Consider the following 24,391-nt stretch of genomic DNA (forward strand, 5'->3'; position numbering starts at 1 on the left):
GCCTTCCAACCCACAAGCATCTCATTTACCTGAAAGTTCCTCCAACATAAGAAGCAGCAAGAGGATATCTATGACCACCACAGTTAGGCAGAAGATGATCAGAAGGACTTCCAATACACTGAGCTTCCTTGCCATCTAGATAGACACAGATAATTGGGTTAAAACAAATCACAAAGCCCCACCAATCTAAGAGGATACATAATCATTGTGATTGTGAAATTGTTTGCAAGATGACCTTGATTATCAGCATTCTCTTTACATAATCTAAAGAATGTTTGTTTCCATTTACCAGTGTCCCTAACTAACTCTAGCTTTACATCCAACACCTGTAGAGCCCTTGACTTTTTTGCATGCAGAGGAATTGAGGATTGTCCAAGGAAAAGTATATCAGGCATGAAGAATTGAAGGGAAATTGTTGTGGAATAACACACAGAAGATAGATGAGGGGCTGAGGTAGCTCACAAAAGCCTTTAGATGTCACTTTGATCTTCACATCTACCTAATGTAGTAGACAGGAAGGTATGCTCAGGGAGAGAGAAAATAGCAAAACTTGAATCTAAGTCTTCCTCTTTCAACTGCCCTGGGGATGATGCTGAAGTCACTGTTTAGGCTGTTTAAACATCACTGACATGCTTAAGGATCTGGTAACAAAAACATCCCAATGCCCACGATAAGGCTTGCTGGTATGTTCACACCACACAACTCACATAAATTTGGTGGATCCCAGTAACCCTGAAGATCATTTATTGACCCAAAATTTAAATTATTTTCTATATTGGAGGATGTACTGAACTGGGAATCAAAGGGCTTGAATTCTTGTCCTGATTTTCTTACTAACAGATGGGCTATTTACCTATTTGGACCTGTATTTCTTCATCCACAAAAATGAGATCAGACACTGGATGTGTTCTCATTTTTCTGCTCTGATTACAGTAAATCTAACATTATTACATGTCTGGTAGATCCATGACAGCCTCAGCTGCCAGGCCTTCATTGCCATTCCATCTCCACCATCCCCAAACGTTAGCTAGCCCCTGGAATTTATCATCCTCAGAACTGTTCCACTTTTGAAATTGTAAATCCATATGTAAATGAGCAATGTCCTTTTACTATCTCATTGTCTTACTTTATTTTATTTATTTATTTATTTATTTATTTATTTATTTATTTATTTATTTATTTTGAGACAGAGTTTTGCGCTTGTTGCCCAGGCTGGAGTGCAATGGCACGATCTCAACTCACCGCAACCTCTGCCTCCTGGGTTCAAGCGATTCTCCTGCCTCAGCCTCCCAAGTAGCTGGGATTACAGGTATGTGTCCTGTAATCCCAGCTAATGTCCTGCTAATTTTGTATTTTAAGTAGAGACAAGGTTTCTCCATGTTGGTCAGGCTGGTCTCGAACTCCTGACCTCAGGTGATCTGCCCACCTCTGCCTCCCAAAGTGCTGGGATTACAGACGTGACCCACCACACCCAGCCTGCCTTACTTTATTTTAAAAAAGCATTTTATCACATCAAGGCTACTGTTATCTTTCCATTTCCTTTTAATCTCCTAGCCCTTCCTAGCTGTTAACCTGAAAAGACCTAGGCCTCAGGGTTGATTATTTCACTTGCCATTGCTCTCATCTTCCTTGTTCTCTATCTGCTAACAGAATCTGCAGGATGAAACTATCCATCCAAACATCTGCCTCTGTGCTGACACACCTAGCTCAAGGGAGATGCCACTGAGGCTCATAATCTCCTAAATAAACTGGGCCTGCAAGCCAACTGATGGTCTTGACAGTGGCTCTCACTTTTCACAGCAGTAATTTTTATTTTATTTTATTTTATTTTATTGTTTTGGAGATGGAGTCTCACCCTGGAGTGCAGGGGCATGATTTCAACTTGCTGTGACTTCCACCTCCCAGGTTCAAGGGATTCTCCTGCCTCAGCTTCCTGAGTAGCAGAGACTACAGGTGCGTGCCACTACGTCTGGCTAATTTTTTGTATTTTTAGTAGAGATCCGGTTTCACCATGTTAGCGAGGCTGGTCTCAAATTCCTGACCTCAAATGATCCACCCACCTCGGCCTCCCAAAGTGCTGGGATTACAGGGGTGAGCCACTGTGCCTGGCCTCATAGCAGTAATTTAAAAAATTGATCCTTCTATCCTTCTTTTCAGGACTGACCTGTTACCTACACTCTTATTCTCATACAATATCATTGATGATATAAAATAGAAAGTAACTATTTTTCAGAAACTACTCCATCTCTCTGCTTCTCAACCCAAGCTTTTCCACAAAAGGTTATTCACATCTAAGTAAATTCTTACTTTTCCCCCTCTATTCTCAGGGAAACAGTTTTTCCTCTTCTTGTGTAAGTATAATCCTTGCATCTATTATCTAGATCTCATAGCTGTTGAATTTCCCAAAAATCTCATTCCGCCAATTATCTCTTCTTTTCTTGCAGAATCAATTTCACTCTCTGAGTATTTTTTCTTCATAAATATACCCCAAATCACCTCAAACTCTGTTAATGACTCTGTGTGCTTCTCCAGGTAACATAATAACTTTCTTTTTCCTTTCATAGCTAATCCTCCAGAACGATAATTCCACACTTTCTATATTCCCTTCCTCATATTGGCTTGGCTGTGTTTTCTGCATTCCACTGGAAATGCTCCCACCGAGGTTACCAGTGATATAGTAGCTGAATACAATGAACACTGTCTTGACCACTTAACCACTTCCTCCTCCATGAAGCTTTCCACCTATGGATTCCTTGATAAGAATCTTGGCTTTCCACCTATATTTCTGGCTTATCTTCAGTATTCTTTGTAGTCTCCTATTCCTTTCCTTCTTCTTCTTTTTTTTTTTTTTTTTTTTTTTTTTTTTTTTTTTTTTTTTTTTTTTTTTGAGGCATAGTCTCACTCTGTTGCCCAGGCTGGATCTCGGCCTGATCTCGCTTGATGACACGATCTCGGCTCACTACAACCTCTGTCTCCCAGGTTCAAGTGATTTTCCGGCCTCAGGCCCCCAAGTAGCTGGGACCTGCCATCATGCCCTGCTGATTTTTCTATTTTTGTAGAGATGGGGTTTCATCATGTTGGTCAGGATGGTCTTGAACTCCTAACCTCAGGTGATCTGCCTGCCTCGGCCTCCCAAAGTACTGGGATTACAGGCATGAGCCACCACCCTCGGCCCTATTTCATTAAATGTTGATGTCCCCCAAATTCTGATATAGGTTTCTTTTTTAAACTATGCACACTCCTTGAATAATCTCCACCTCTCATGTGACTTTATGTGACATGTGATGGCAATCCAACCTGTATTTCTAGCCCAGGGATTTAGATTCGTATATTAAACTGCCTGTTGGATGTCCCATAGATTCAACCAAATTTAACATGTTTAAACCTGAAATCATCTCTCCCCACACTTCAGTCCCAGTTCCTACCAATTTGGCCAAATTATTTGTTCCTCAAATAATTAATAACTTGAGGAATAGAATCACATTTAAAAAAAAAAGCAACCTAGGAATCTTTTTTAATTCCTCTCATTCTGTTAGTTCTCATAGCCATTTACCAGTTCAGTCAGACTACTTTCCTGGTATCTTTGGGTCATTACACAAGTGACCAGCACAAACAGGGTCATTTGGATCTCCTATGTTCAAGCTTTTAGTGGATCTCTGAATAAACCAAAAACCCTTTAGCTTTGTGATCAAAGGTCTTCATGGCACCTCCTAAACCCAGCTGCTCAGCCTCTCCTCTCCCCATATTCCCACCATACTAAACCAGCACTTATGCAGCAACAAGCTATTAAATATAAGTCAACAGGGACAAAGAATGTTCTCTCTCTTGTTTTTATGTTTATTTTGCATCTCCTCTTACTTTACATTTCCCTGTATCCCTGCTCTTCTCAACTCCTCCCCAATGCCATGACCATTTCTACAAATATTTTATATAGGTATATAGCTTCAATTTTTAATTACAGTAACCCTTAGGTTAATGTGTAATAATTCCATAAAGGAAGCAGTTTAATATTGAAATAGAGGTAAGGAACTAGGATCTACAGGTAATTTGACAACAGGCCTTTAGGAAGAACCCTTAGCCCTTGGAGACTTGAGGTTTGGGATTAGAATTGGGGTTTATTAACTATTCTTTACCATTTACCTAAATTAATCAGTTGTCTCTCTTTTAGTCTAAATTATTTAAAAGACATACTCTAATCCCCATAAAATACATATTGTATTGCTGTAGTCTCATAAAGTCCCTGCATTGAAGCTGATCAGACAGATACCATGATTTCCATTTTACAGATGAATATTAAGGAATTTTGTCTAGTCACGGTTAGTGGTGAAACTGAGACAAACACTAAGAGCCGCTACTTTTTAAAATAGTACTTGAATACTCTCTCCACAGTGTGTCCTAGGCTCCAGAGCTTAAAGACTTAGAGGATCGGTCTCCAATGGTGGAATTTCAGGTAGTGAAAGAATGAAGGACCTACCCCAAGAGAGCTATGGTATCAAACTTCATTTCTTACACATACAGCCCACAACTCAATACCACAGCAAACGCATTATTCATCAATTGGTCTCTTTCTCCAAGTATTATTTCTCTCCACAGGGAGACTTTTTCTTTCTAGCCTGTAAAAATCAGCAGCAGGGACCCACTCCACAGCTCCTCAATCCTCCTGAGGGAACAGGTCCGGCACCTTAGCTCAGGAAGTTGAGGAACGCTGGGAATAACCCTAGGTATTTTCCTGCCTTAGGAGCTATTGCCATTCAGACAGAGGACAGGATGGGAGTTCCTAAAGGTAGAAATTCTTCCCGCCTTAGAAACCCTTCCTGCCCAAAGCTGGGAGGAATTCACCTTCCTCCAAATCCATGCTATCTTGAGATAGTTTCCAGAAGGATCCCATCTGTTTCCTCTGTCCTTAATTTCTCCCAGTGAGAGAGGAGGATCCCACACCAGACTTCCCCGAACTTGTCCTCCAAACACAGACAACACACACGCGTGCACACACACACACACACACACACATCTCTCCTCTCCATCAACTGTCTCATCCTCACTCCTCATCTTTTTTGGAAAAGGAAGAAAATATTAAGTCCAGGAGAAAAACATGGGCATCCAGATCACTTAACAGAGCAGCAGACAGAAAATCACACAAAGAGAAAGGGACCCCCCCCGCCCTTGTTCAAAGCACTGCTTGCATGCAGAAGCGTACTCACCGCATCACCTTTTTTCTGTGCTGTGTGTCTCCCTCAGCGATTCATAGGAAGCACTGAGCAAAGGTAAATGGGCCGAGGTAGCCAGCTTCTGCCACGATTAATTTATTGCCCTATAAAGTTGACAGTAACTGGAGGAGGGGAGTGCATATTCCAATAGACCATAAAAGAACCCTTGCTCTCCATGTGACATAGAATGAAAGCTCCTTTTGTTAATAAAAGGGGAAGGTGGTGTTTTTTCTAATCATTGTCCCTCCTCTGTATCCCTGTTCATATCTGATTACTTTGATTGTCAAGTTATGCTTCCTCATCTGTACATGTAGCCTAAAGGGCTCAAGAGCTAGGGTCTTGTCTGTCTTCTTCACTGTTGTATCTCCTGTGCTTAGCACTCTGCCCAATATCCATAGTTCTTTTTAAAGATATAGCTATTTATTTAATAAGTAAGTGAAAGATGGATTAGCTCTCAGTTCATCACTTTGTTCTTTGCTCCATTTTCACCCTCCAGAGTTCTCTTGGTATAACTCAGCTTTTCATTAATTCAAATGACCCTTTCCACCAATTATTCTAAATAGTGAAGTACCGTTAAGGTAGAAATTATGCAAATCTGTCCAGGTGCAGTGGCTCACACCTGTAATCCCAGCACTTTGGGAGGACAAGGCAGGTAGATCACCTGAGGTCAGGAGTTCGAGACCAGCCTGGCCAATGTGGTGAAACCCTGTCTCTACAGCTAGGTGTGATGGCAGGCGGCTGCAATCCCAGCTACCCAGGAGGCTGAGGCAGGAGAATCGCTTGAACTCGGGAGGCGGAGGTTGCAGTGAGCTGAGATTGCCCCATTGCACTCCAGCCTGGGCAACGAGAGCAAAACTCCATTTCAAAAAATAAAAATAAAAAAGAAAGAAAGTATACACACCTAAAGTGGGAAGACGCCTCTAGTGGATATTTGTCATGTTCTTTCATGGCTCAGCATCTTTCAAAACTTCTTGATAAGATGGGGGAGGTGGAGAGGGAGACAAGGGTTGAAACACTATCTACTCACTACCTAGGTGACAGGTTCAATCAAACCCCAAACCTCAGCATCACACAATATACCCTTGAAACAAACCTGTATATGCACCCTGAATCGTAGACCCTGAATCTAAAATAAAAGTTGAAAGAAAAATTATAAACAAAGGATCCTTAAAAAGAAAAAGAAAAAAAAATACCTCTTACTTAAATCAACTTAAGGAATTTTTCTCCAAATCCTGCCTCCCCAAAGAAACAGCTGGAAATTCTCTTTCGCAGCCTCTCTTTCACCCATGGTAGAGGCAAGTGACTGGAGCTTTGTGAATGAGATATTCCCTTGAGTGACTTACATCCAGAAGAAGGTGTAGATAAGGAGGTACCATGTAAAACCCAGGATGTTGGAAAGATAGCTCGTTTCAGAGGCAGCAGGGACAAAAGACCTAGGGGCATCTTATGCTCAGTATTTGAGGTTGCAAGCTGCCAGATATGTGCTCAGGGCAGTGGCAGTAGAAACCCCTACAGGGTAACCTGGGGCTTGTCCCTAGACACATGGCCTACAAACCTGACTCTCTAGTCCTACTGGAGTTTCAATGAGTCACCAATATCTTTTTAAAAGTTTTCTTAAGCTAGCTAAAGTGGATTTTTTAATTGACATATAATTTCCAAGCCATAAGATTCACTCTTTTAAAGTACACAATTCAGTGTTTAAAAAAAAAAAAAAAAAATTACAAAATTCTGAAACAGTCACCACTATCTAATTCCAGAATATTTTTGTCACACCCCCAAAAAACAATTAGTGGTCACTCTCCGTCCCCATCTCCCCCCATTTCTGCAGCCACTAACCTGCTTTCTGTCCTTATGGATTTGCCTATTTTGAACATTTCATATAAATGCAGTCATACAATATGTGGCCATCTGTGTCTGGCTTCTTTTACTTGGCATAATATTTTCCAAGTTCATCAATGCCATTTCAGGTATCAGTGTTTGTTCCTTTCCATGTCTGGATAGTATCCCCTGCATGGATAGACCACATTTGGTTTATCCATCTATCAGTTGATATACATCTAGGTTGTTGATACTTTTTGCCTGTTATGAACAATGGTGCTATGAGCCAGCATGGTTTTTTTAAAATTCTGCTTGGTATATACCCAGGAGTGGAATCACAGGTCATGTGATAAGTCTTTAACTTTCTGAAGGACTACAAAACTGCTTTCTAATGTGGCAGCACCATTTTACATCCCCATTCCTGCCAGTAATATATGAGGGTAGAGAGGGCTCTTTTGGTGGCACCTAAGAACTGTAAATAACAGTGTTCATAGCAGTGAATCCTTTGTGTTTGCTTCAAATGCTCAGTATATGGAAAAGCACACATATGCACACACACACACACACATACACACACACACAGAGAGAGAGAGAGAGAGAGAGAGAGAGACTAGGTTTCTGCATTTATGAACTCCTGGAATGACATATGCAGCTTTTCATTTGCCCCAGTACAAGGTGGCCTTTGTTACAGGGGAAACATACCAAGATCTCATTTCAAATTGGGAAGACATCCTGGCAAGATCAAGAAGGGAGATTTATTGCTACATAAGATCTTTCTATTCTTTGTGTGATATTTTACCTTTAACTCCCCACATGCTGTGCACATTTGTGACTTCGTTTATGTAATGGTGGTAACCAACAATCCCAGCTAATCTATAACCTGTTTCCTAAAGTGCAGAAAATAGCTACCTTCACCATCCCTTCTTGCTAACTACCTGGAAGATATTGGATCACCACACTGGTGTTGACCAACGAGAAAAATAACAGAGCCACTTTGAAGGGTAGAGACAGGCACGTGACCTGACATCTTCCAGTTGTCTATCGGTAACAAGGCACAGTAAAGTTACCTCTTGGTGGAACTCAAACAGTTGTCAAAGCAAGCTGCTGGTTGGAATCATCAGATCAGAAACTTGTAATATGAGTCACCCCTAACCTCCAAAACACCATTCTTCAAGGCCAGGTGCAAAACTCTCAATGACTCTGCTGCTATGACAAGAACAAAGAAATATTGTTGAGATCTTGATGACATCTGCCATGGCCAAAAAAACCTTATCTTTGTAGGTATATATGACATTTAACGTTATAACATTAATAAGAAAGGAATAGATGTCTTCCTATTTAAGTGAAAGAGTTTGAGAGTGTTATTTTTTATTTTGGCACACCTATGAAGAAAGAAAGTAAAATTATATGATCCGAAGAACAGAGCATATGTGGAAAAGGAAGGCCCCCAGCCTCTTCCTGAATAGCTGGGCAGGAGTTGTAAGCATAAGTCCATGTTGTAGGGGCTGCTCTGGGATGGCCATAAATGGATATGGTTCCATGAGAGGTGGTTCTCAGAGTGTGGTCTCACTCTTCAATGTGCTAGAAGCCAATACTCTGACAAAGGGTTTTGAAGAAAAGGCTTTTATTGCAAGTCGACTCACAGGAGACAGAGTCCAGCTCAAACCTGTCTTCCTGTGCTGGCTTTAAGGAAGTATTTTTATCAGAAAAGGCTTAGGGGATGGATGCTGTGATTAGCTGGTGATTGGTGAAAGAAAGGGGAGATCTAGAAAGTCCTCAGGCATGCACAGTTATCTCTTCAGGCCTCATCATGGGTCCCATGTGCAAATTTGGGAGGCAGTTAGTATGAAACCATGGTGGAAATTCAGGCTGTGACATCAGCAAGCTCTCTCTGCGTTAACTCCGGCAAGCCATATTGGTTCCAGCCGATATCTCTTTTTCATACATTTCTGGCTGAAATTTAGCATTTTGTTAGGTTATGAATGTAGACAACAGAGCACAGTAGTTTTCACAGAGCATGAATTTGTCAAAAATGGAATCACAGATCTTTCCACATTACATTATGATATTTTAGTGGATATCTCAAAATATTGTTGATGTTGATCATTACATTGAAATTATGGCATTGTTACTTCCACTGTTGGATCTTTTCATTTAATTTGATAATGAAAAAAACACATCTCATGGGTTACTATATCAATTTTTCTTTAATATTTGGATAAGTATCTTGTAATGTAAGTTTTCTTTGAAATAGCATGCATTTTGCTTGATGCATTTAAAAACAATGTTGTGAGGAGGAATTCCATAGGTTTCACTAGGCTGTCAGTGGGGTCCCTGACACTTCACATGCTCCAAAACCCCACTGGCCTCACTAGGGCCTCGGCCGTCAGAATTATGTAGTCAGAATGCTTCTCTTTAAGCACTTTGTGGCAGCCAGAGCCAAATTCCACCAATAGATCCTTGATGGTAACATTAAATATTTCTTAAATATCAAGTAAATAATGTTTTCATCATTGTGACCTTCCTGAGTTTGTTAGAGTTGACAAGTTTCCCACATTTTTGATCAAAGGATTCTCATGGCCAGTTTTCGGTATTTCACCAGTTTTCTAGTTAGCTCAGGCCCTCATCCAAACACCCCTTATTGTGATAATTACATGATTTAACAATATTGTTTGCCTCTAGCCTTATGCAGGTGCTGACACACGAGTGTGCAGGGAGAATGAATGACTTCCTGGTCGTAAGAAAAGAAGAAAACACAGGGAAGTAGACTCACTCATTCCAAACACATTCATTTTCAACTCATTTTCAGGTAATATTAAAAGTTAATATTCCTGTTGAACATTAATATATAATTTCCTTATCTCAAATTTTAACCCTATAGAATTTTAAGCAAGAGGGTTGCAATCCCTATTTTTAAGGGAGTTGGTATTTTCCTAAATTTAGCAATTACTATGATGATTAAAATAGTAATCAATAGACCCTTCCACAAACCTACATCTTATAAAAGACTCCTTGCAGAGATGTAAGAAAAAGACAATTATAAAGGTTATCATCCTATTGGTGGATTTGGCTGCAGGTTCTGTGATGCCAAAGAGAACCAGAAAGACAAACTCAGAAGAGTTTGCTAAACAACAACCTTAACCCCAAACAGAGATTACTCATGTTCAAAATAGCACAAAATTCAAAATTACTTGCAAATTCACTTGTTTTATTTTTATCCGGCATATAAATTGCATATTTTTATGTGAAATGTGGTTATATACATTAGAAATAAGATGTACACACTTCAAAGCACACTACTGCAAAAATAAATTATTTTTAACCTCCAAACTCTCTTTTCAGCTTTGCCTGCTCAGATCTCAATCTCACCACTAGCCCTTTATGCTAAAGATTTCGCAAGACCCTCTTGTCTCAGCTGAGTTGACTCTTCCTTTTTCCTCCCCATGAGGCTGTTGATAATTTTACATTATGCTCTTACTATGATCACTTTTACTATCATCTTCTGTTTCCTCTGATCTTTCCTTGTGTTTGCCTGTTCTTTGCTTATCATGCTCCCCCCACCAATAACCAATTAGGTGTATTATTCCCCCTGCTGCCTATAATCAACTAGCAGATATTCTTTCTGGATACTTTCTTGAGATGCTGATTAGCTTCAAGACCTGGAACTGTCACGGAAAGTTTTTTCTTGTGTGTTTAACAAGAGAATGGGGTCCATTCCATGATTACACACATGGACATACATACACTTCATCATGGACCCGGTTCATCTTCAGTCAATGTCATATGAGGAACAATCACTACCATACTAACCACACAGAGACATTCAGGTAATGCATAGATTTTCCACACCTCCCTAACTGCCCATCCCACAGGGCTAACATTTAACCTTTAGGGTTCACACACAAAACATATAACAAAATTAACAAAAATATTTCACCAACAGTGGGTATGAACCAATTAGCAAAACACAATAATTTTTATGAGTATGAAGTATAAGTAGTTTCAAAGTTGTTCATAGTTAGAATCTTGCTCTAAAAATTCACGGAGTGCTTCTCCATGTCAATGAAGTAAAATTATGTACACTGATGTTTCTGTCAGTCACATCGATGCTTAATACCTGTTAGAAACCAAAGGAAAAGAATTGGGCATCTGGCATTGAAATTTACAGCATGCAAATAAATTAGGTGCAAGTATATGGTCCAAATAACCCCCTAATACTTCTATATTGTATTGTCTAGTTAAAAGATTGCCCTCAAAGTTTCAGATGAGAAAAGTGTTTTCTAATTTTTTAGAGTACAAAGAACATTCAATGGTAGAGATGGGCCTTTAACTAATTCAAGATTTATTTATATTATGTCTTAATATTTTATGTTTACCATTCAAAATATTAAATGGTAGAGATGGGCCAGGTGCGGTGGCTCACACCGGTAATCCCAGCACTCTGGGAGGCCCAGGCAGTTGGATCATTTGAGGTCAGGAGTTTGAGACCAGCCTGGCCAACATGGTGAAACCCCGGCTCTACTAAAAATACAAAAGTTAGCCAGGCGTGGTGGTGGGTGCTTGTAATCCCAGCTACTCGGGAGGCTGAGGCAGGAGAATCACTTGAACCCAGGAGGTGGAGACTGCACTGAGCTAAGATTGCACCACTGTACTTCAGCCTGGGCAATAGAGTGAGATTCAATGTAAAAACAAAAACAAAAAAAGAAAAAAAAAAAGTTCAATATGCAACCACTGAAGAGAAACAACTGCACAAACTGGAGAGAACGCCCTCTTTTCCATTCTACAGAGGTGCTGATTTTCCTTGGCACCATCCTTCTGTTTCCTCCTTCTCCTATTCCTCTATCCACCCCAGTGTTTGCCCAGCAAGAGTCCACTATTCCTGCTTCTTCCTAGGCAGATGCTGTCAAGAAGGTTTCACTGCATGTGCCCTCATCAGCTTGCATGTCTGTCCATGAGCTGGTCAGCAGCAGGATTGGGCAAAGTCCTTTAAGGTATAGTTGGGGAAGTTGTTGACAAGAAAACCACAAGTATGAGGAAGTAAATGTAAAAAATGCAAAACTGAAAGAAAACTTTTGTTTCAGGTTTAATCATCAGGAAGGATTATGAAAGAAAAAAAGTTCAGGAAAAAATCGGGATAATAAGTGTCAGAACCACTACACTGCATTAATCCCAAGGTAGAGATTTTTCATGTGACCAGAGTGTGTCTTGTAATCAATAACCATAGAATACTGTGAGCCAGGCAGCACTCATGGCATAATCATTATTGTCTGTGCCCGCGTAAGCTTCATTGCTATTACTGTGTTATGAATAGATGGGCTGAAAACATTTAAGGATTATTACAGGAAGGAATAGTTAGTAAGATCAAGAAAGCACTAGGATAAAAATGTATATAAAGTGTGTCAGTGGCTTGGGAAAAAACTTCATAGACACTAGTGGAAGGATTTTTATAAAGTGCTGAATCACCAACACCTTTTGCGGTACAGAGGAAATATCTTACTAACACATATTTTTCTTCAAAATAATAATAAATACAATAAACTATTTAAATAATAAAAAAAGTTTAATACAAATTTAAATAGTACAATTTAAATATGATACAAATTGGTTAAGCTATTTCTAGTGCTTCTTCACATTTAGGGTCTACCTCTTCTAAATTACTTTGAGGCAGAATCAGCAATGTCTCTCCACTCAACATTTTCCTCCATATTATCACTTACAGTAATGAAACATATAGCTAAAAATTTATGTCTAAAGAAGTTTCAACAACCTTCTATAAGTTTATTATAAAAATTTGAGGCTGGGCACGGTGGCTCACACCTGTAATCATAGCACTTTGGGAGGCCGAGGCAGGCAGATCACAATGTCAGGAGATCGAGACCATCCTGGCTAACATGGTGAAAACCTGTTTCTACTAAAAATTCAAAAAATTAGCCAGGCGTGGTGGCGGGTGCCTGTAGTCCTAGCTACTTGGGAGGCTGAGGCAAGAGAATGGTGTGAACCTGGGAGGCGGAGCTTGCAGTGAGCTGAGATCACGCCACTGCACTCCAGCCTGGGCAACAGAGCGAGACTCCGTCTTAAAAAAAAAAAAAATTGAGTGATAAGAAAGCATTCTATCATAGTTTTGTCATCCCTTTTTCTTTCTTTGTGGCACATGAAATAATGAAGCATATTTGATATATTTGGTATCATATTTGATAAAATATGATAGTTCAACCTATTTGGAAAGTTGATCTCTGAGGCAGAGGTGAGGGAGTCAAGACAAAGTTTTACATAGGTTTGCAGACAAGGAGACAAACATGGAAAGTAAGAATCCAGGCCATGGATTCCAAATGATGATAAACCATGATTTTTCATTCATCTCCATGTGGTCCATTCCTAACACACTGAAAACTCAGGGATTCCTGGAGGGCCTGGTAGGAGAGGGCATCATTTGGAAGGGAAGCAGTCAGGCACTGCACTAGGCATATTAAGGGTGGAAAATACCATTTGCACTTTTCACCGGTCACAAACCTGTGTCGTGGGGTAATTGTTGAAGGATGGTGTTATGGCCATGCCGCTCACAGATATGCTGACACTGGTAATGGGGACACTGCCCACTCCCCAGATTTCAATGTAGCCCAGTTTCAAAGGATTTGTATCAGTGATGTAATTGTTGAAAATTATATGGCTTTGCATCGTATTCTGTCGAATTGGAGAATTAAAAAAAAAGATAATAGCAGAATTAGTTCACATTTTTTCTAACCTCTTTTTAGGCACAAATGTAGATCATAAAGTAAGACAGCTTCAGAGTCACCATCTTGTATCTTTGGATCACAGAAATCATGATTTCATCACTCTGTCTCCTATTGCCAACTCCCATCCACTTTGCATTGACAAAGAGCTGCAGGGTCTTTTGCACTGCCCTGAACTCTACAGGAGACAAAAGTCTCAACTGTCAAGATACTTATATTCTACAGGTGGAGGAATCACAAAATGTGCAGACCATTCCAAGGTAACTTAGGAACAAGGGCTAGATAACAGAACAGCCATCCATCTGTAACATGGTAAACTGGAATAATGATCATTACTGATGAGATGAGGATAGGTTTAATAGCAGAAAGCCTCCTGGGAGCATAGTAAATTTCCACCAGAAGTCTAGAGAAGTAGAAGAATGTGAATTAGCAACATGAGCAATGAAGAATTTCTAGGTGGTATTTTATGCCCTTATGATATTCAGCATCCTCCTAAGTCAGTGGAATCCTATTCTCACTTCATATCAGTCACACTCACCTGGCTGGCAGAAAAGTTGGCCAAGTAATAGAGTCCTTTCCCATAGGTATCTGCAAACAAACAACAAGATAAACATGGCCTGGGCCTGTGCTGTAGAACTCTATGCTATAGAATATGTAAATGCTCTTCTAATTTTCTACTTGTCTTGGAGAAGTAGACTTCCAAGTTACTTGTTGAGGGAGTAAGGCTTATCTTCGTTTTTATTTTCTGTCTTTTGAGTGTTCTATTTGAAAATGTAAGTCCTCTTTATGGAGACTAATCAAACCCTGCCCCCATACTCAGTTTGCACAAAATGTTTGAAATGAATGTGTATAGATGCATCTGTGTGACAGAGTCACTTCATATAACACAGTTTCCTGACACCATTTTTAAGTCACTTTTCTTCCTTGTGGTCTACTATTCCCAGCATCTTCCTAATCAGCTCAGAATTTCCAGGTTTCTTTTGCTGTGTGTACACATGTCTGCACACACATTTATATGCACATACATACATAAACACCGACACTGGTGTCTTGGTGGGTTTATCTTGAGGTATTAGGCAAATTTAAAAATGTGATCTCCAGAGAACAAAGATGATCAAAGAAAAGGCTTCTTTGTCCTTTATACTAAATGTGTGCCACAGGCCCAGGAAGAATATGGAGTTCAGCACAGCCAGTGAACGTGAACTACTCAACAGTTTGGTTTCAAGTATTCCCATCCTACACCCTGCCCTCGTGGCTGTCACACTCTTCCCTGTGTGCTGGCCCCTTTCTTTTTCTTTCTCTTTTCTTTCTTTCTTTCTTTTTTTTTTTTTTTTTCTGAGATGGAGCCTCACTCTTGTTGCCCGGGCTGGAGTGCAATGGTGTGATCTCGGCTCACTGCAACCTCTGCCTCCCAGGTACAAGCAATTCTCCTACCTCAGCCTCCCTAGTAGCTGGGATTACAGGCATGTGCCACCACACCTGGCTAATTTTTTTTTGTATTTTTAGTAGAAATGGGGTTTCTCCATGTTGGTGAGGCTGGTCTCGAACTCCCAAACTCAGGTGATCTGGCCGCCTTGGCCTCTCAAAGTGCTGGGATTACAGGCATGAGCCACTGAGCCCAGTCATGCTGGCGCCTTTCTAAATGACTCACTACTCAGTCAGTTGCCACTGGCTATCCCTTACAACTGTGCTAAGAGAGTAGTCACTAGTAAAATGTAACTGTTTAAACTTAAGCTTGTTAAGATTGAATAAAATTAAAAATTCAGTTCTTCAGATGCACTTGTCACACATTTCAAGTGCTCGATAGCCACATATGCCTAGTAGATACAATATTGAACAGCAGAAGATATAGAACATTGCCATCACTGCAGAAAGTTCTGTGGGACAGCACTTGTCTAGAAATAGCTAATAATTTCTTGAGCAATCCTCCTGAGAGTTTACCAATTCCTATAAACTCCTAATAGAAAATATCCCATAAAAAAGACAATTGATAGAGGTATTACCCCTCTTACTGGGAGAGTAAACCATGTAATTAGGCAATGTGTCCTTGACCATAAATCCTCTGAAATTTTATCTCAGCTGGCTACAGATAAACTTTCCCCATGGCTCCCATATTGCTACCTTCTATAGTGGACTACAACAGTTGCATAATGGGAGGTGACTCAGAACTGAGCTTCATTTACATGAGGAATAAAGATCACGTCCAATGTGGATTACAACCTTGAATTAACAAATGATTATATTTTAAAATGCAACATTGTTTTACCAGGAAAAAGGTGAAAGCAGGCCTGTAAGATAATCCAGGAATGTAGTCAGTGCCATCAGCATGAATCCCAGGTGACCCCTACTCACCAATGCTTTGCCCATCATCCCAGAAGAGCCAGCCCTCAGCAGTTCCCTCATCATCCAAGGCAATTTTGAAGCCCATGAACTTCTGGCGGCTGCAGTGAGGTAGGAGAGAGGCATTAGCTAAAAGCAAAGCCACAGCCACACACCAAGAGTTTATATACAAACATAAAGCAGCAAAGGGAAGTGCTTTGGGGGATAAAAACTGCATACTAGAATTCAAGAGACTTGTGACTTAGTTCTAATTCTGTCTCCATCTGGCTATATGACTTCATATCATGAACAAATGAATTAGTGAATGAATCAAGAGGATTCTCCTTTAAGGCTCTTAAAGTAATGACAACCAAATGAACTGGGTTCTTTCTTTACCTTTTGAAAGGAAAATCCTGATGCTGAAATCTTTCTGTTTTCGTGACCTAATATCCAAAACATGTGGAGGCAGTTCTACTTTCAAATGTCTTAAGTTCTTCATTTTTATTTAAATCTTTGGAATCAAATGAATAGGGAGTCTAAGAATTTTAGTATTGATACCAGAGAGATGTGAATTTTAGTCCACGTTCATGTACTTACTAGCTGTGTGACTCTGAGCAAATCACTTAGCCTTTTTGCTCATGTATGAAATAAATGGTGGTAACACGACTAATCTCACAGAATTTATGTTTTCCTTTTGCTAAGAAAAAATATATAATTTCCACATGGAAATGCCCATATTCATATAGCTCTAGGCACAGGGCAAGCACTCACTGGATGTTACTTATGGTTAATTGATACATAGACTTTGATCTAGAATTTTAACATCTTGTAGAGGAATAAATAATTTTTCAGCAATAGTTTTCTTAGGAAAGCTTCAATTAGACCCAATAGTGTACTAAAACTATTATGAATCATGGCTGCTCCTATTTTGACTTCCATTTCAATCGTGAGATTGAAAGATGACACTCTTAGACCTATCATCTCACTCCCTTAGACACAAAAGAGCTGTTAGTAATTAGTCGAAGAGGGTAGAGTCTGAAAAAGGTTAAAGTACAAACAAGCACAAAGAAAAAACAAGTGTTGAGTAAAATTGCATGTGGGTTTGAGAGTGATGCTTACATTTTGGTGGACTTCATTACAGATTGTTCAGCTAACTGACATGTAAAAGAAAACCTGAGTCCTGTCATTCACCTTAAGTGGGTGTTCAGTGCAGGCTCTTGCCAGGGCAGGATGTAGCCCCCACGGACATGAAGATTAATGTGGTCAAGAGGGGCTGGCAAGGTCTTCCACTCTCCTCTTGCATTAATATCCACACCCTGTGGGCAGAAGAAGGTAAGAGATGACGAAGGAGAAAACAGGCCGCTCCCTGAACAATGCATCCTGCCAGACATCTCATCCTCCCCTCTGAACTTATGCCTGCTCATCACCCTTCGCCACATACCTGCCATTACCCATTCTGCATTCACCCAGTGCTGCATGAAATCGCACAAGGTTGCTATCATATCTTGTTAGGGTCTACGCCTTTGCTTCCACCGTACAAACTACATCTGCCTGATGTGTGACAGAAAGAGGTGCTACTCTCTCATCTGAATCAGAAACCTAACCTAAGGGACTATCCTTCCATCCTACATGTTCTCAACTAGAGCAGGGCTTTTCAGTCTCAGCACGATTGAGATTTGGGGCCAGACAATTCTCTGGTGATGGGGCTATCTGTGCCTTTTGATACTCAGCAGAATCCTCAGATGTCAGCAGCATCTCCTCCTCACCCTGTTGTGACAACAAAAAATATCTCCAGGCATTGCCAAATGTCACCTGGTAGGCAAAATCCTCTCATTTGAGAGCTTCTACTTTACAGGTAAGAAGCAATTATTGTTGACAATATGTAAACAAATATGCATGGCTGTGTTCCAATAAAACTTTATTTGCAAATCAGCTAACAATCAGATTTGGTTGTAGGCCATAGTTTGCCAGCTTGTGCTCTAGAACGAGTAATAGGTGCCCAAAATTGGGAAGATTAATTAAGGTGACACTTCTTCATTAATCCTAACTATAAAATTCATCTTCATTTTAATTAAACATCAAAATTTCAGCTTTTTCTAAACAGCTTGCACCATGATTTCTTTTGTCTTTCCCTCTTCAACCAAAGACATCTTCTGTTACTGAATGAGAGACTCAACATGCACACTCAGGATAAAGGCCAGTCTCACTTAAAGAAAGCTGGCCACTCTTCCTAGGGAAGGCATGGCTGGGAAGCACATAGCAGAGCCTTAACATGTTACCACCCTAAAGGCAGATCTAGACTAGCAACAGGAAGGGGAGTCTAGAGCAGTGGGGAGGATTTGGGCTCCAGTGGACTGAGAAGAGAAGGAACAAAATTGCACATCCTTCTCCAGTTTTCACCTAATCTCACTGCAATCCCCTTGGATGAAAGGGGCCAGCACATGCTCTGCTTCTTGTAACCCTGTTTGCACCCTTTTGCTGTATTGCCAGCCCTCAACTATGTTCTCAAAAGTCAGAAGAAAAGGCCTCATTAGAGACCGAGGAAATGCCTTCTTTGATTCTACCCCAAGAATCAGGGTCTGACTTGTCAGGCTCTCAGCAAGAGACCACCTCCCCAGAGCTGCCCTGGAAGACCCTGGCTTCCCAGCTGAGTCTTTGGGAATCATACTAGCAATGAAACTATGCGGCAAGGAGCTCTTCATTGCTGCCTCATTTCTAAAGGCACTTGCGCTGCTCAGACTCACAAGGGTTGGGTGCCACACCTCTGTGTGTGTTTTGCACATTGCCTGATCACTTGTTTACCCTAGGTAATTATGTGCATCGCCCTTCTTTGAGCATCTATGCTATGGAAGGAGATATTTAATAAAAAGACAGAGACAAACTCTATGCTTACGAACTTACAGCAGGCAAATACATAAACATTAAAAATAAAACCTATAGTTTGCAACACAGTCTCAAATGTTGGCTAGCATCTGCCTTTACAAAATGTAGTCAATAGCCGGGCGCGGTGGCTCAAGCCTGTAATCCCAGCACTTTGGGAGGCCGAGGCGGGTGGATCACGAGGTCAGGAGATCAAGACCCTCCTGGCTAACACGGTGAAACCCCGTCTCTACTAAAAATACAAAAAACTAGCCGGGCGAGGTGGTGGGCGCCTGTAGTCCCAGCTACTCGGAGGCTGAGGCGGGAGAATGGCGGGAACCCGGGAGGCGGAGCTTGCAGTGAGCTGAGATCCGGCCACTGCACTCCAGCCTGGGCGACAGAGCGGGACTCCGTCTCAAAAAAAAAAAAAAAAAAAAACAAAATGTAGTAAATAGCAGTGTTTTAAGAAAATATTAAAAATTAACACAAAAAGAACAGAACACCCACAAAAAACAGACCCTGAGTGAGATGCTTTATGTGTTATTTCACAACGGTTCTATGAGGGAAGTGGTCTTACTCCACGTGGAGGTGAGAAAACTGAGGTTACAAGGGTTAAAGTGGCTTCTCTAAGACCACACAGCAGGTGGGTTACAGAGCCAGCATTTGACCTAAGGTCCATCAGATCTAAAGCCTTTGTTTTCTCTACCATTTTCCTGTGTTATATAAACACTCAGAAAAACTTACCGTGTAGTAATCGTACCAGCGGGCTCTAGGGAAATATGCAGTGACATCTCTGGCATTCTACAATGAAACACAAACAAGGTGAGACAGTGGGCACCATTTTCCAGGACAGAGAAACCAAACTGCTTAGGAAAGAGGTGAAATAAATGTGATGGCCTTGGGCCCACTTGCCTCATCTCTCAGGAGGTCGGCTATTGGGGAAACCTTCCACCCCTTTTTCTTTTTCAAACAGGGGAGATTTGTCTACCCAAAACAAGTGGCTTTCATAAAGCACTTTGGTATCCAGGACTTTAGGAACAAAAAAAATCAGTATTTGCTTATAGAAATAGGCTTACGCCATTCACTCTTAAAGAGACAAACAACTGAGGTTGTGTCTGGGGCAGAAAAAAATTTTGTGAGTACAATCAGATTTGGGGGCTGGGCATGGGGTGGCTCATGCCTGTAATCCCAGCACTTTGGGAGGCTGAGGAGGGTGGATCATGAGGTCAGAAGATCAAGATCATCCTGGCTAACATGGTGAAACCTTGACTCTACTAAAAAAAAAAAAAATTAGCCGGTCATGGTGGCGGGCGCCTGTAGTCCTAGCTACGTCGGGAGGCTGAGGCAGGAGAATCACTTGAACCTGGGAGGCAGAGGTTGCACTGAGCTGGCATAGCACCACTGCACTCCAGCCTGGACGACAGAGCAAGACTCTGTCTCAAAAAAAAAAAAAAGATTTTGGGGAGGTGCAATTAACTGGTATTTTAATCAGAAGCCTCATCAACAACAGAAGTAAACAAATGCCTTTTACTGCTGGGAGGTGCTCCTGCACAGGAAGGGAAGGGGTAGCCAGCAGCAATACGAGTACACACATTGCCAAGTAATCCTTCTGAAGAGTTGTAATAGCGCTAGGAGATTGTTATGAATTCTTTACGATACTTCCCCATCTGACCCTCTATTCCTTATTTTAGTTAACAAAGAAATGATTGTGTCATTGAATACACTATGAGTTGTTTTCTTCTTGATCATCCTATGAACCAGAATTGTTAGGCTCATTTTAAAGACGAAAGAGCTGAGGCCCAGAACACCTAAGTGATGGACTTCAGCTCAGAAGGAGAGGAATAGACACAGGGAGAATAAGAAATCATGTCTTAGGATCCCCACCAGCTCAGGCCTCTTCTCCTCGTCCTTTTCCCCAAGCCTCACAGCTGCAATCCTGCCCCCATCAGAAGCCTCCATACTCACGAGCTCCAGGACAGGGCTGACCAGGAAGGCTGGGCCCAGCAGGAACTGACTGTCTATGTCCCACGTCAGCTGGTCTGACACAAACCTGGAAAGGGAAATGAAGGTGCCCAACAGAGCCCAACAGAGCCCAGCCCGAGACTCTGAAGAAGCTCCTCAAGTTCAGACCCAAGTCAGAAATCCAGCTGCCCCTGAGCTATCCTTGCTTTTTCCCTAGGCCTGGCTTCATCAGGAGCACCCAGCCTCTGCTCTCCCCACGGATGTGCCTAAAATGCTCACATGTAGATGTGTTCTGTCCTGTAAAATACTTAACCACATTTCTTAACCATGTCACATTTTAAATGCAAGGATGGCCCTTTTCCCTCAAATCTCTTCCTGAAATCCTTCTCCTGTGACCTGGCTACATATAACCAAACTGCTACAAAAGGTAGATAGGTCTTTGCACAGTCAAATTAGAAAGAAATCATTCCATGCTGTACTGCATCATTTCAGTTTTGTTCATTCAATAAATAGCCTTTCATTAATGACCTACGGCATGTATAGCGCTATGCTAAAGAGAGTAACAAAGTATGGTCTTCACCTGAAGAGCTCACGTCAAAAGGCAATCATGTCTTTAATTTGGAAGAACTCAACTCCCACCATATAGAATCCAGTAAGTCAGCCATTAGTCATTGGGATCCCTGCTGGACACTCACTCATGAAGCAGAGGCCGCACAACAGTGACACCCTCTGTGTGGGCCTTATGCATCAAGGTATACAGATATGGCAACAGGGTGTATCTGGTCTGCAAGACATTTCTGGAAATGTTCACAAAAGCAGCATCCCAGGACACAGGGTCTTGTCTCTAAAAGAGAAAGAGAACAGTGTTGGGAGGTCCCCTGAAATTTCTAGGAGATTTAAGAAAGCATATTCCAATTGAAGATCACTCACAGCTAAACAACAGATAACCATATAAGAGGCCCAGAGAATATTCTTAATAGACTGGAAAAGGTTACTGTAGTTCTCCTAGGACAGCTAATGAAATTTCACTGTAAGACATTCTTTTTGGGTACATTTGGTACAATTCTGCCTAAACAACAAGAACAAAATATAATAATAATCTAAAGAACACAGAGGAATATGGTTCACTGAGGCCACAGGGCTTAATAATTTTTAAGGGTATAGTGGATCATGCCTGTAATCCCAGCACTTTCAGAGGCTGAGGCCAGGAGTTCAAGACCAGCTTGGGAAATACGGCAAGATCCCATCTATATAAAACACAATAATTTTCTGGGCACATTGGTGTATGCTTGCAGTCCCAGCTATTCAAGAGGCTGATGTGGGCGAGTCTCTTGAGCCCCAGAGGTCGAGGCTATAGTCAGCCATGATTGGGACACTGCATGATCCAGCCTAGGCAACAGAGTCAGTCCCTGTCTCAAAAGAAAAAAAAATTTTTTAAAGATATCGCAGGAAATCAGACTGCATTAACTTTAGATCAGAAATGGAGGTTGTGTTTCAAGTGAAACACTGGAGGTAGGAGCCACTGTCCTACCCTGGTCCCAATGGTGTTGTGGTTTCTTGAGAAGGGGTAAAAGGCCCCCAGCTGCATCCAGCGAACACACATCTCATATTCAGCATCTTGAAAGAACCCACAGATATCTGCTCCTGTCTGAAACAAGAAGAAATAAAACAAGTCTGCTGATGATTTCTGAAAGATATCCCAACCTTCTTGGTGCTTAGGAGGATCCCAAGGACACTCACATAGGATATGCCGAAGAGGCTGAACTCCATCATGCCTGCAATGGGAAGCACAGCTGTGTCACACCAGGCTCTCACCACCCGCCTCCTCACCTCTTCCCCAAGGATCCCAATTCCTTGCCCTACCGGCACAGGCCCTGGGAAGGAGCCACGCACCAATGATAGATTTCTTCAGCTGATCCCACGCGGCCGTGTTGTCTCCCAGCCAATGTCCTGCCCAGCGGCCAGAAGACGGAAATGTGGAGCGGCTGATGACGACCCCTCGCTGTCCTGTCACCTCCTGCATGGCTCTGGTTGGAAGGCAACAGGAGGTGAACTGAGGGCACAGTCAGGGAGCAAAGGCCAGAGAGCTTCTGCTCCCAGAGCCCTTGAATCTAGTCAATGTTTGCTGTGTGATTGGAGGGAACATGGGAATCTGAGCTGCAATGGGGGCCCCACTGATCCCAGATGATGGAGATAACGAGTCACGTGTTCTCACAGTGCTTTACAAAGAACTTCACTGTAGCGATGTCACAGGAACAGCCAAAAATAGTAAGGAATTACTAAATCTTGCTATTGGTTTCCTCAATACATAGTTTTCTATATTTGAGGAGGAACACAGTGAAGATCATAAGACTGTCCTTAGAAGAATTCATACCATTCGTTGAGCTTGCAAAGAGGGACTGTGTTAATTTGGTAGAATACCAGTTACCCTCCAACAAGAATGGCCAAAAAAAAAAAATCTCAAAAATATGATTCACTTTTGAAATAAAGGGGAGAGATGCCCAGTCCTCTGTGTTCCCTTCACCTCCTGTAACTAAAGCTATTGTACCGCCGGCTGCCCTGAGTGACCATTATGGTGTCTCCATGTGTGTCGTTCCCACCAGGATCATTACGTTTTTCACTGGTGGGACCATGTCTTATTTAAATTTGTCCTCCTCCTTTTAATCAGAGGGCCTGGCTCCATGTCAATGAGCATGTGTTTAATAAGAATCATTACACGGTTGTCATGAGAATCTTCTTAATTCTTGGAATGGGAATGAAAGAAAACTAGGATGGCTATGTCAGTCCCTGGCAATCCCTCCGGGTTGTGACAGCTGGAGAAGGCAGAGACTCACTCGTATGTGGGTCTGGTCTGGGACCACCCGTACAGGTTGTGCACGTTGTAGTGCTGCACCGGGGAGCCGTCTGGGAGGATCTGCTGACTCTCCATGCACAGGGTCTTGCTGCTCAGGCCCCAGTTCCTGGACTCCAAATCTGACGAGGAAGAACGGGTGAGGTGAAATCCAACCCCGAATCTGTTTATCCCTGACCTCTCCTCAAGGGATTGGACACTGGATCTTAAGACAAACTTGAGTCCTGCCTGTGTCACTCTCCATCTTCCCAGAGACATGAGCACAGAGCCCCCAGCTCTGAGCTGCAATGGCACCTGCAGTGTTTCCAACACCAAGTTCACTGAAGAAAGCAGAGGTGTAAGGAAGAAGGTACAGCTGTCGAATACTACATGACAGACTCCTTTTTAGGCTTCTGACTTGCCAGTTATGTCCGTAATTCTATGAAGAAGACATCATTATCTGTCTTTTACAGTTTAGCAAACCAAGATTTGGAAATATCGCATAATCTCTGAAAAGTCACAAAACTCCTAGAGAGAACAATTTCTGGAGCCAAGATATGAACCCAAGTATAACTCCAAAGTCCATCAGCTCCATCATAAGGGGAAGCCAATAATTCCCACCCATTGATGACACAAGAAATTCCTGTGATGGAATTCGCACAAGC

At 41.6% G+C, this 24,391-nt stretch overlaps 2 protein-coding genes across 4 annotated transcripts in view; both read right to left on the reverse strand.

Moving 5' to 3' along the window:
• The window catches only part of MGAM2 (maltase-glucoamylase 2 (putative)), a 108,333-nt gene extending 103,082 nt beyond the window's left edge, over positions 1–5,251 (reverse strand). The window contains exons 1-2 of the mRNA XM_030933398.1: positions 5,202–5,251; positions 30–135 (exon numbers count right to left, since the gene is read on the reverse strand). Coding sequence (XP_030789258.1) covers positions 30–135 — 106 coding nt within the window. The 5' untranslated portion in view covers positions 5,202–5,251. The remainder of the gene's footprint in view (positions 1–29; positions 136–5,201) is intronic.
• Positions 5,252–8,632: 3,381 nt separating this feature from the next.
• The window catches only part of MGAM (maltase-glucoamylase), a 119,629-nt gene continuing 103,870 nt past the window's right edge, over positions 8,633–24,391 (reverse strand). For all 3 annotated transcript variants that reach the window (XM_030932136.1, XM_030932137.1, XM_030932138.1), the window contains 12 exons: positions 23,731–23,869; positions 22,790–22,923; positions 22,637–22,671; positions 22,428–22,544; positions 21,592–21,740; positions 20,900–20,984; positions 19,679–19,735; positions 17,267–17,391; positions 16,109–16,197; positions 14,295–14,344; positions 13,536–13,706; positions 8,633–11,142 (listed from right to left, as the gene is read on the reverse strand). In XM_030932136.1, the coding sequence (XP_030787996.1) occupies positions 11,065–11,142; positions 13,536–13,706; positions 14,295–14,344; positions 16,109–16,197; positions 17,267–17,391; positions 19,679–19,735; positions 20,900–20,984; positions 21,592–21,740; positions 22,428–22,544; positions 22,637–22,671; positions 22,790–22,923; positions 23,731–23,869 (1,229 nt within the window). In that variant the 3' untranslated portion in view covers positions 8,633–11,064. The remainder of the gene's footprint in view (positions 11,143–13,535; positions 13,707–14,294; positions 14,345–16,108; positions 16,198–17,266; positions 17,392–19,678; positions 19,736–20,899; positions 20,985–21,591; positions 21,741–22,427; positions 22,545–22,636; positions 22,672–22,789; positions 22,924–23,730; positions 23,870–24,391) is intronic.

Source organism: Rhinopithecus roxellana, chromosome 6 (assembly GCF_007565055.1).
Source record: "Rhinopithecus roxellana isolate Shanxi Qingling chromosome 6, ASM756505v1, whole genome shotgun sequence".
NCBI classification, from domain to species: Eukaryota; Metazoa; Chordata; class Mammalia; order Primates; family Cercopithecidae; genus Rhinopithecus; species Rhinopithecus roxellana.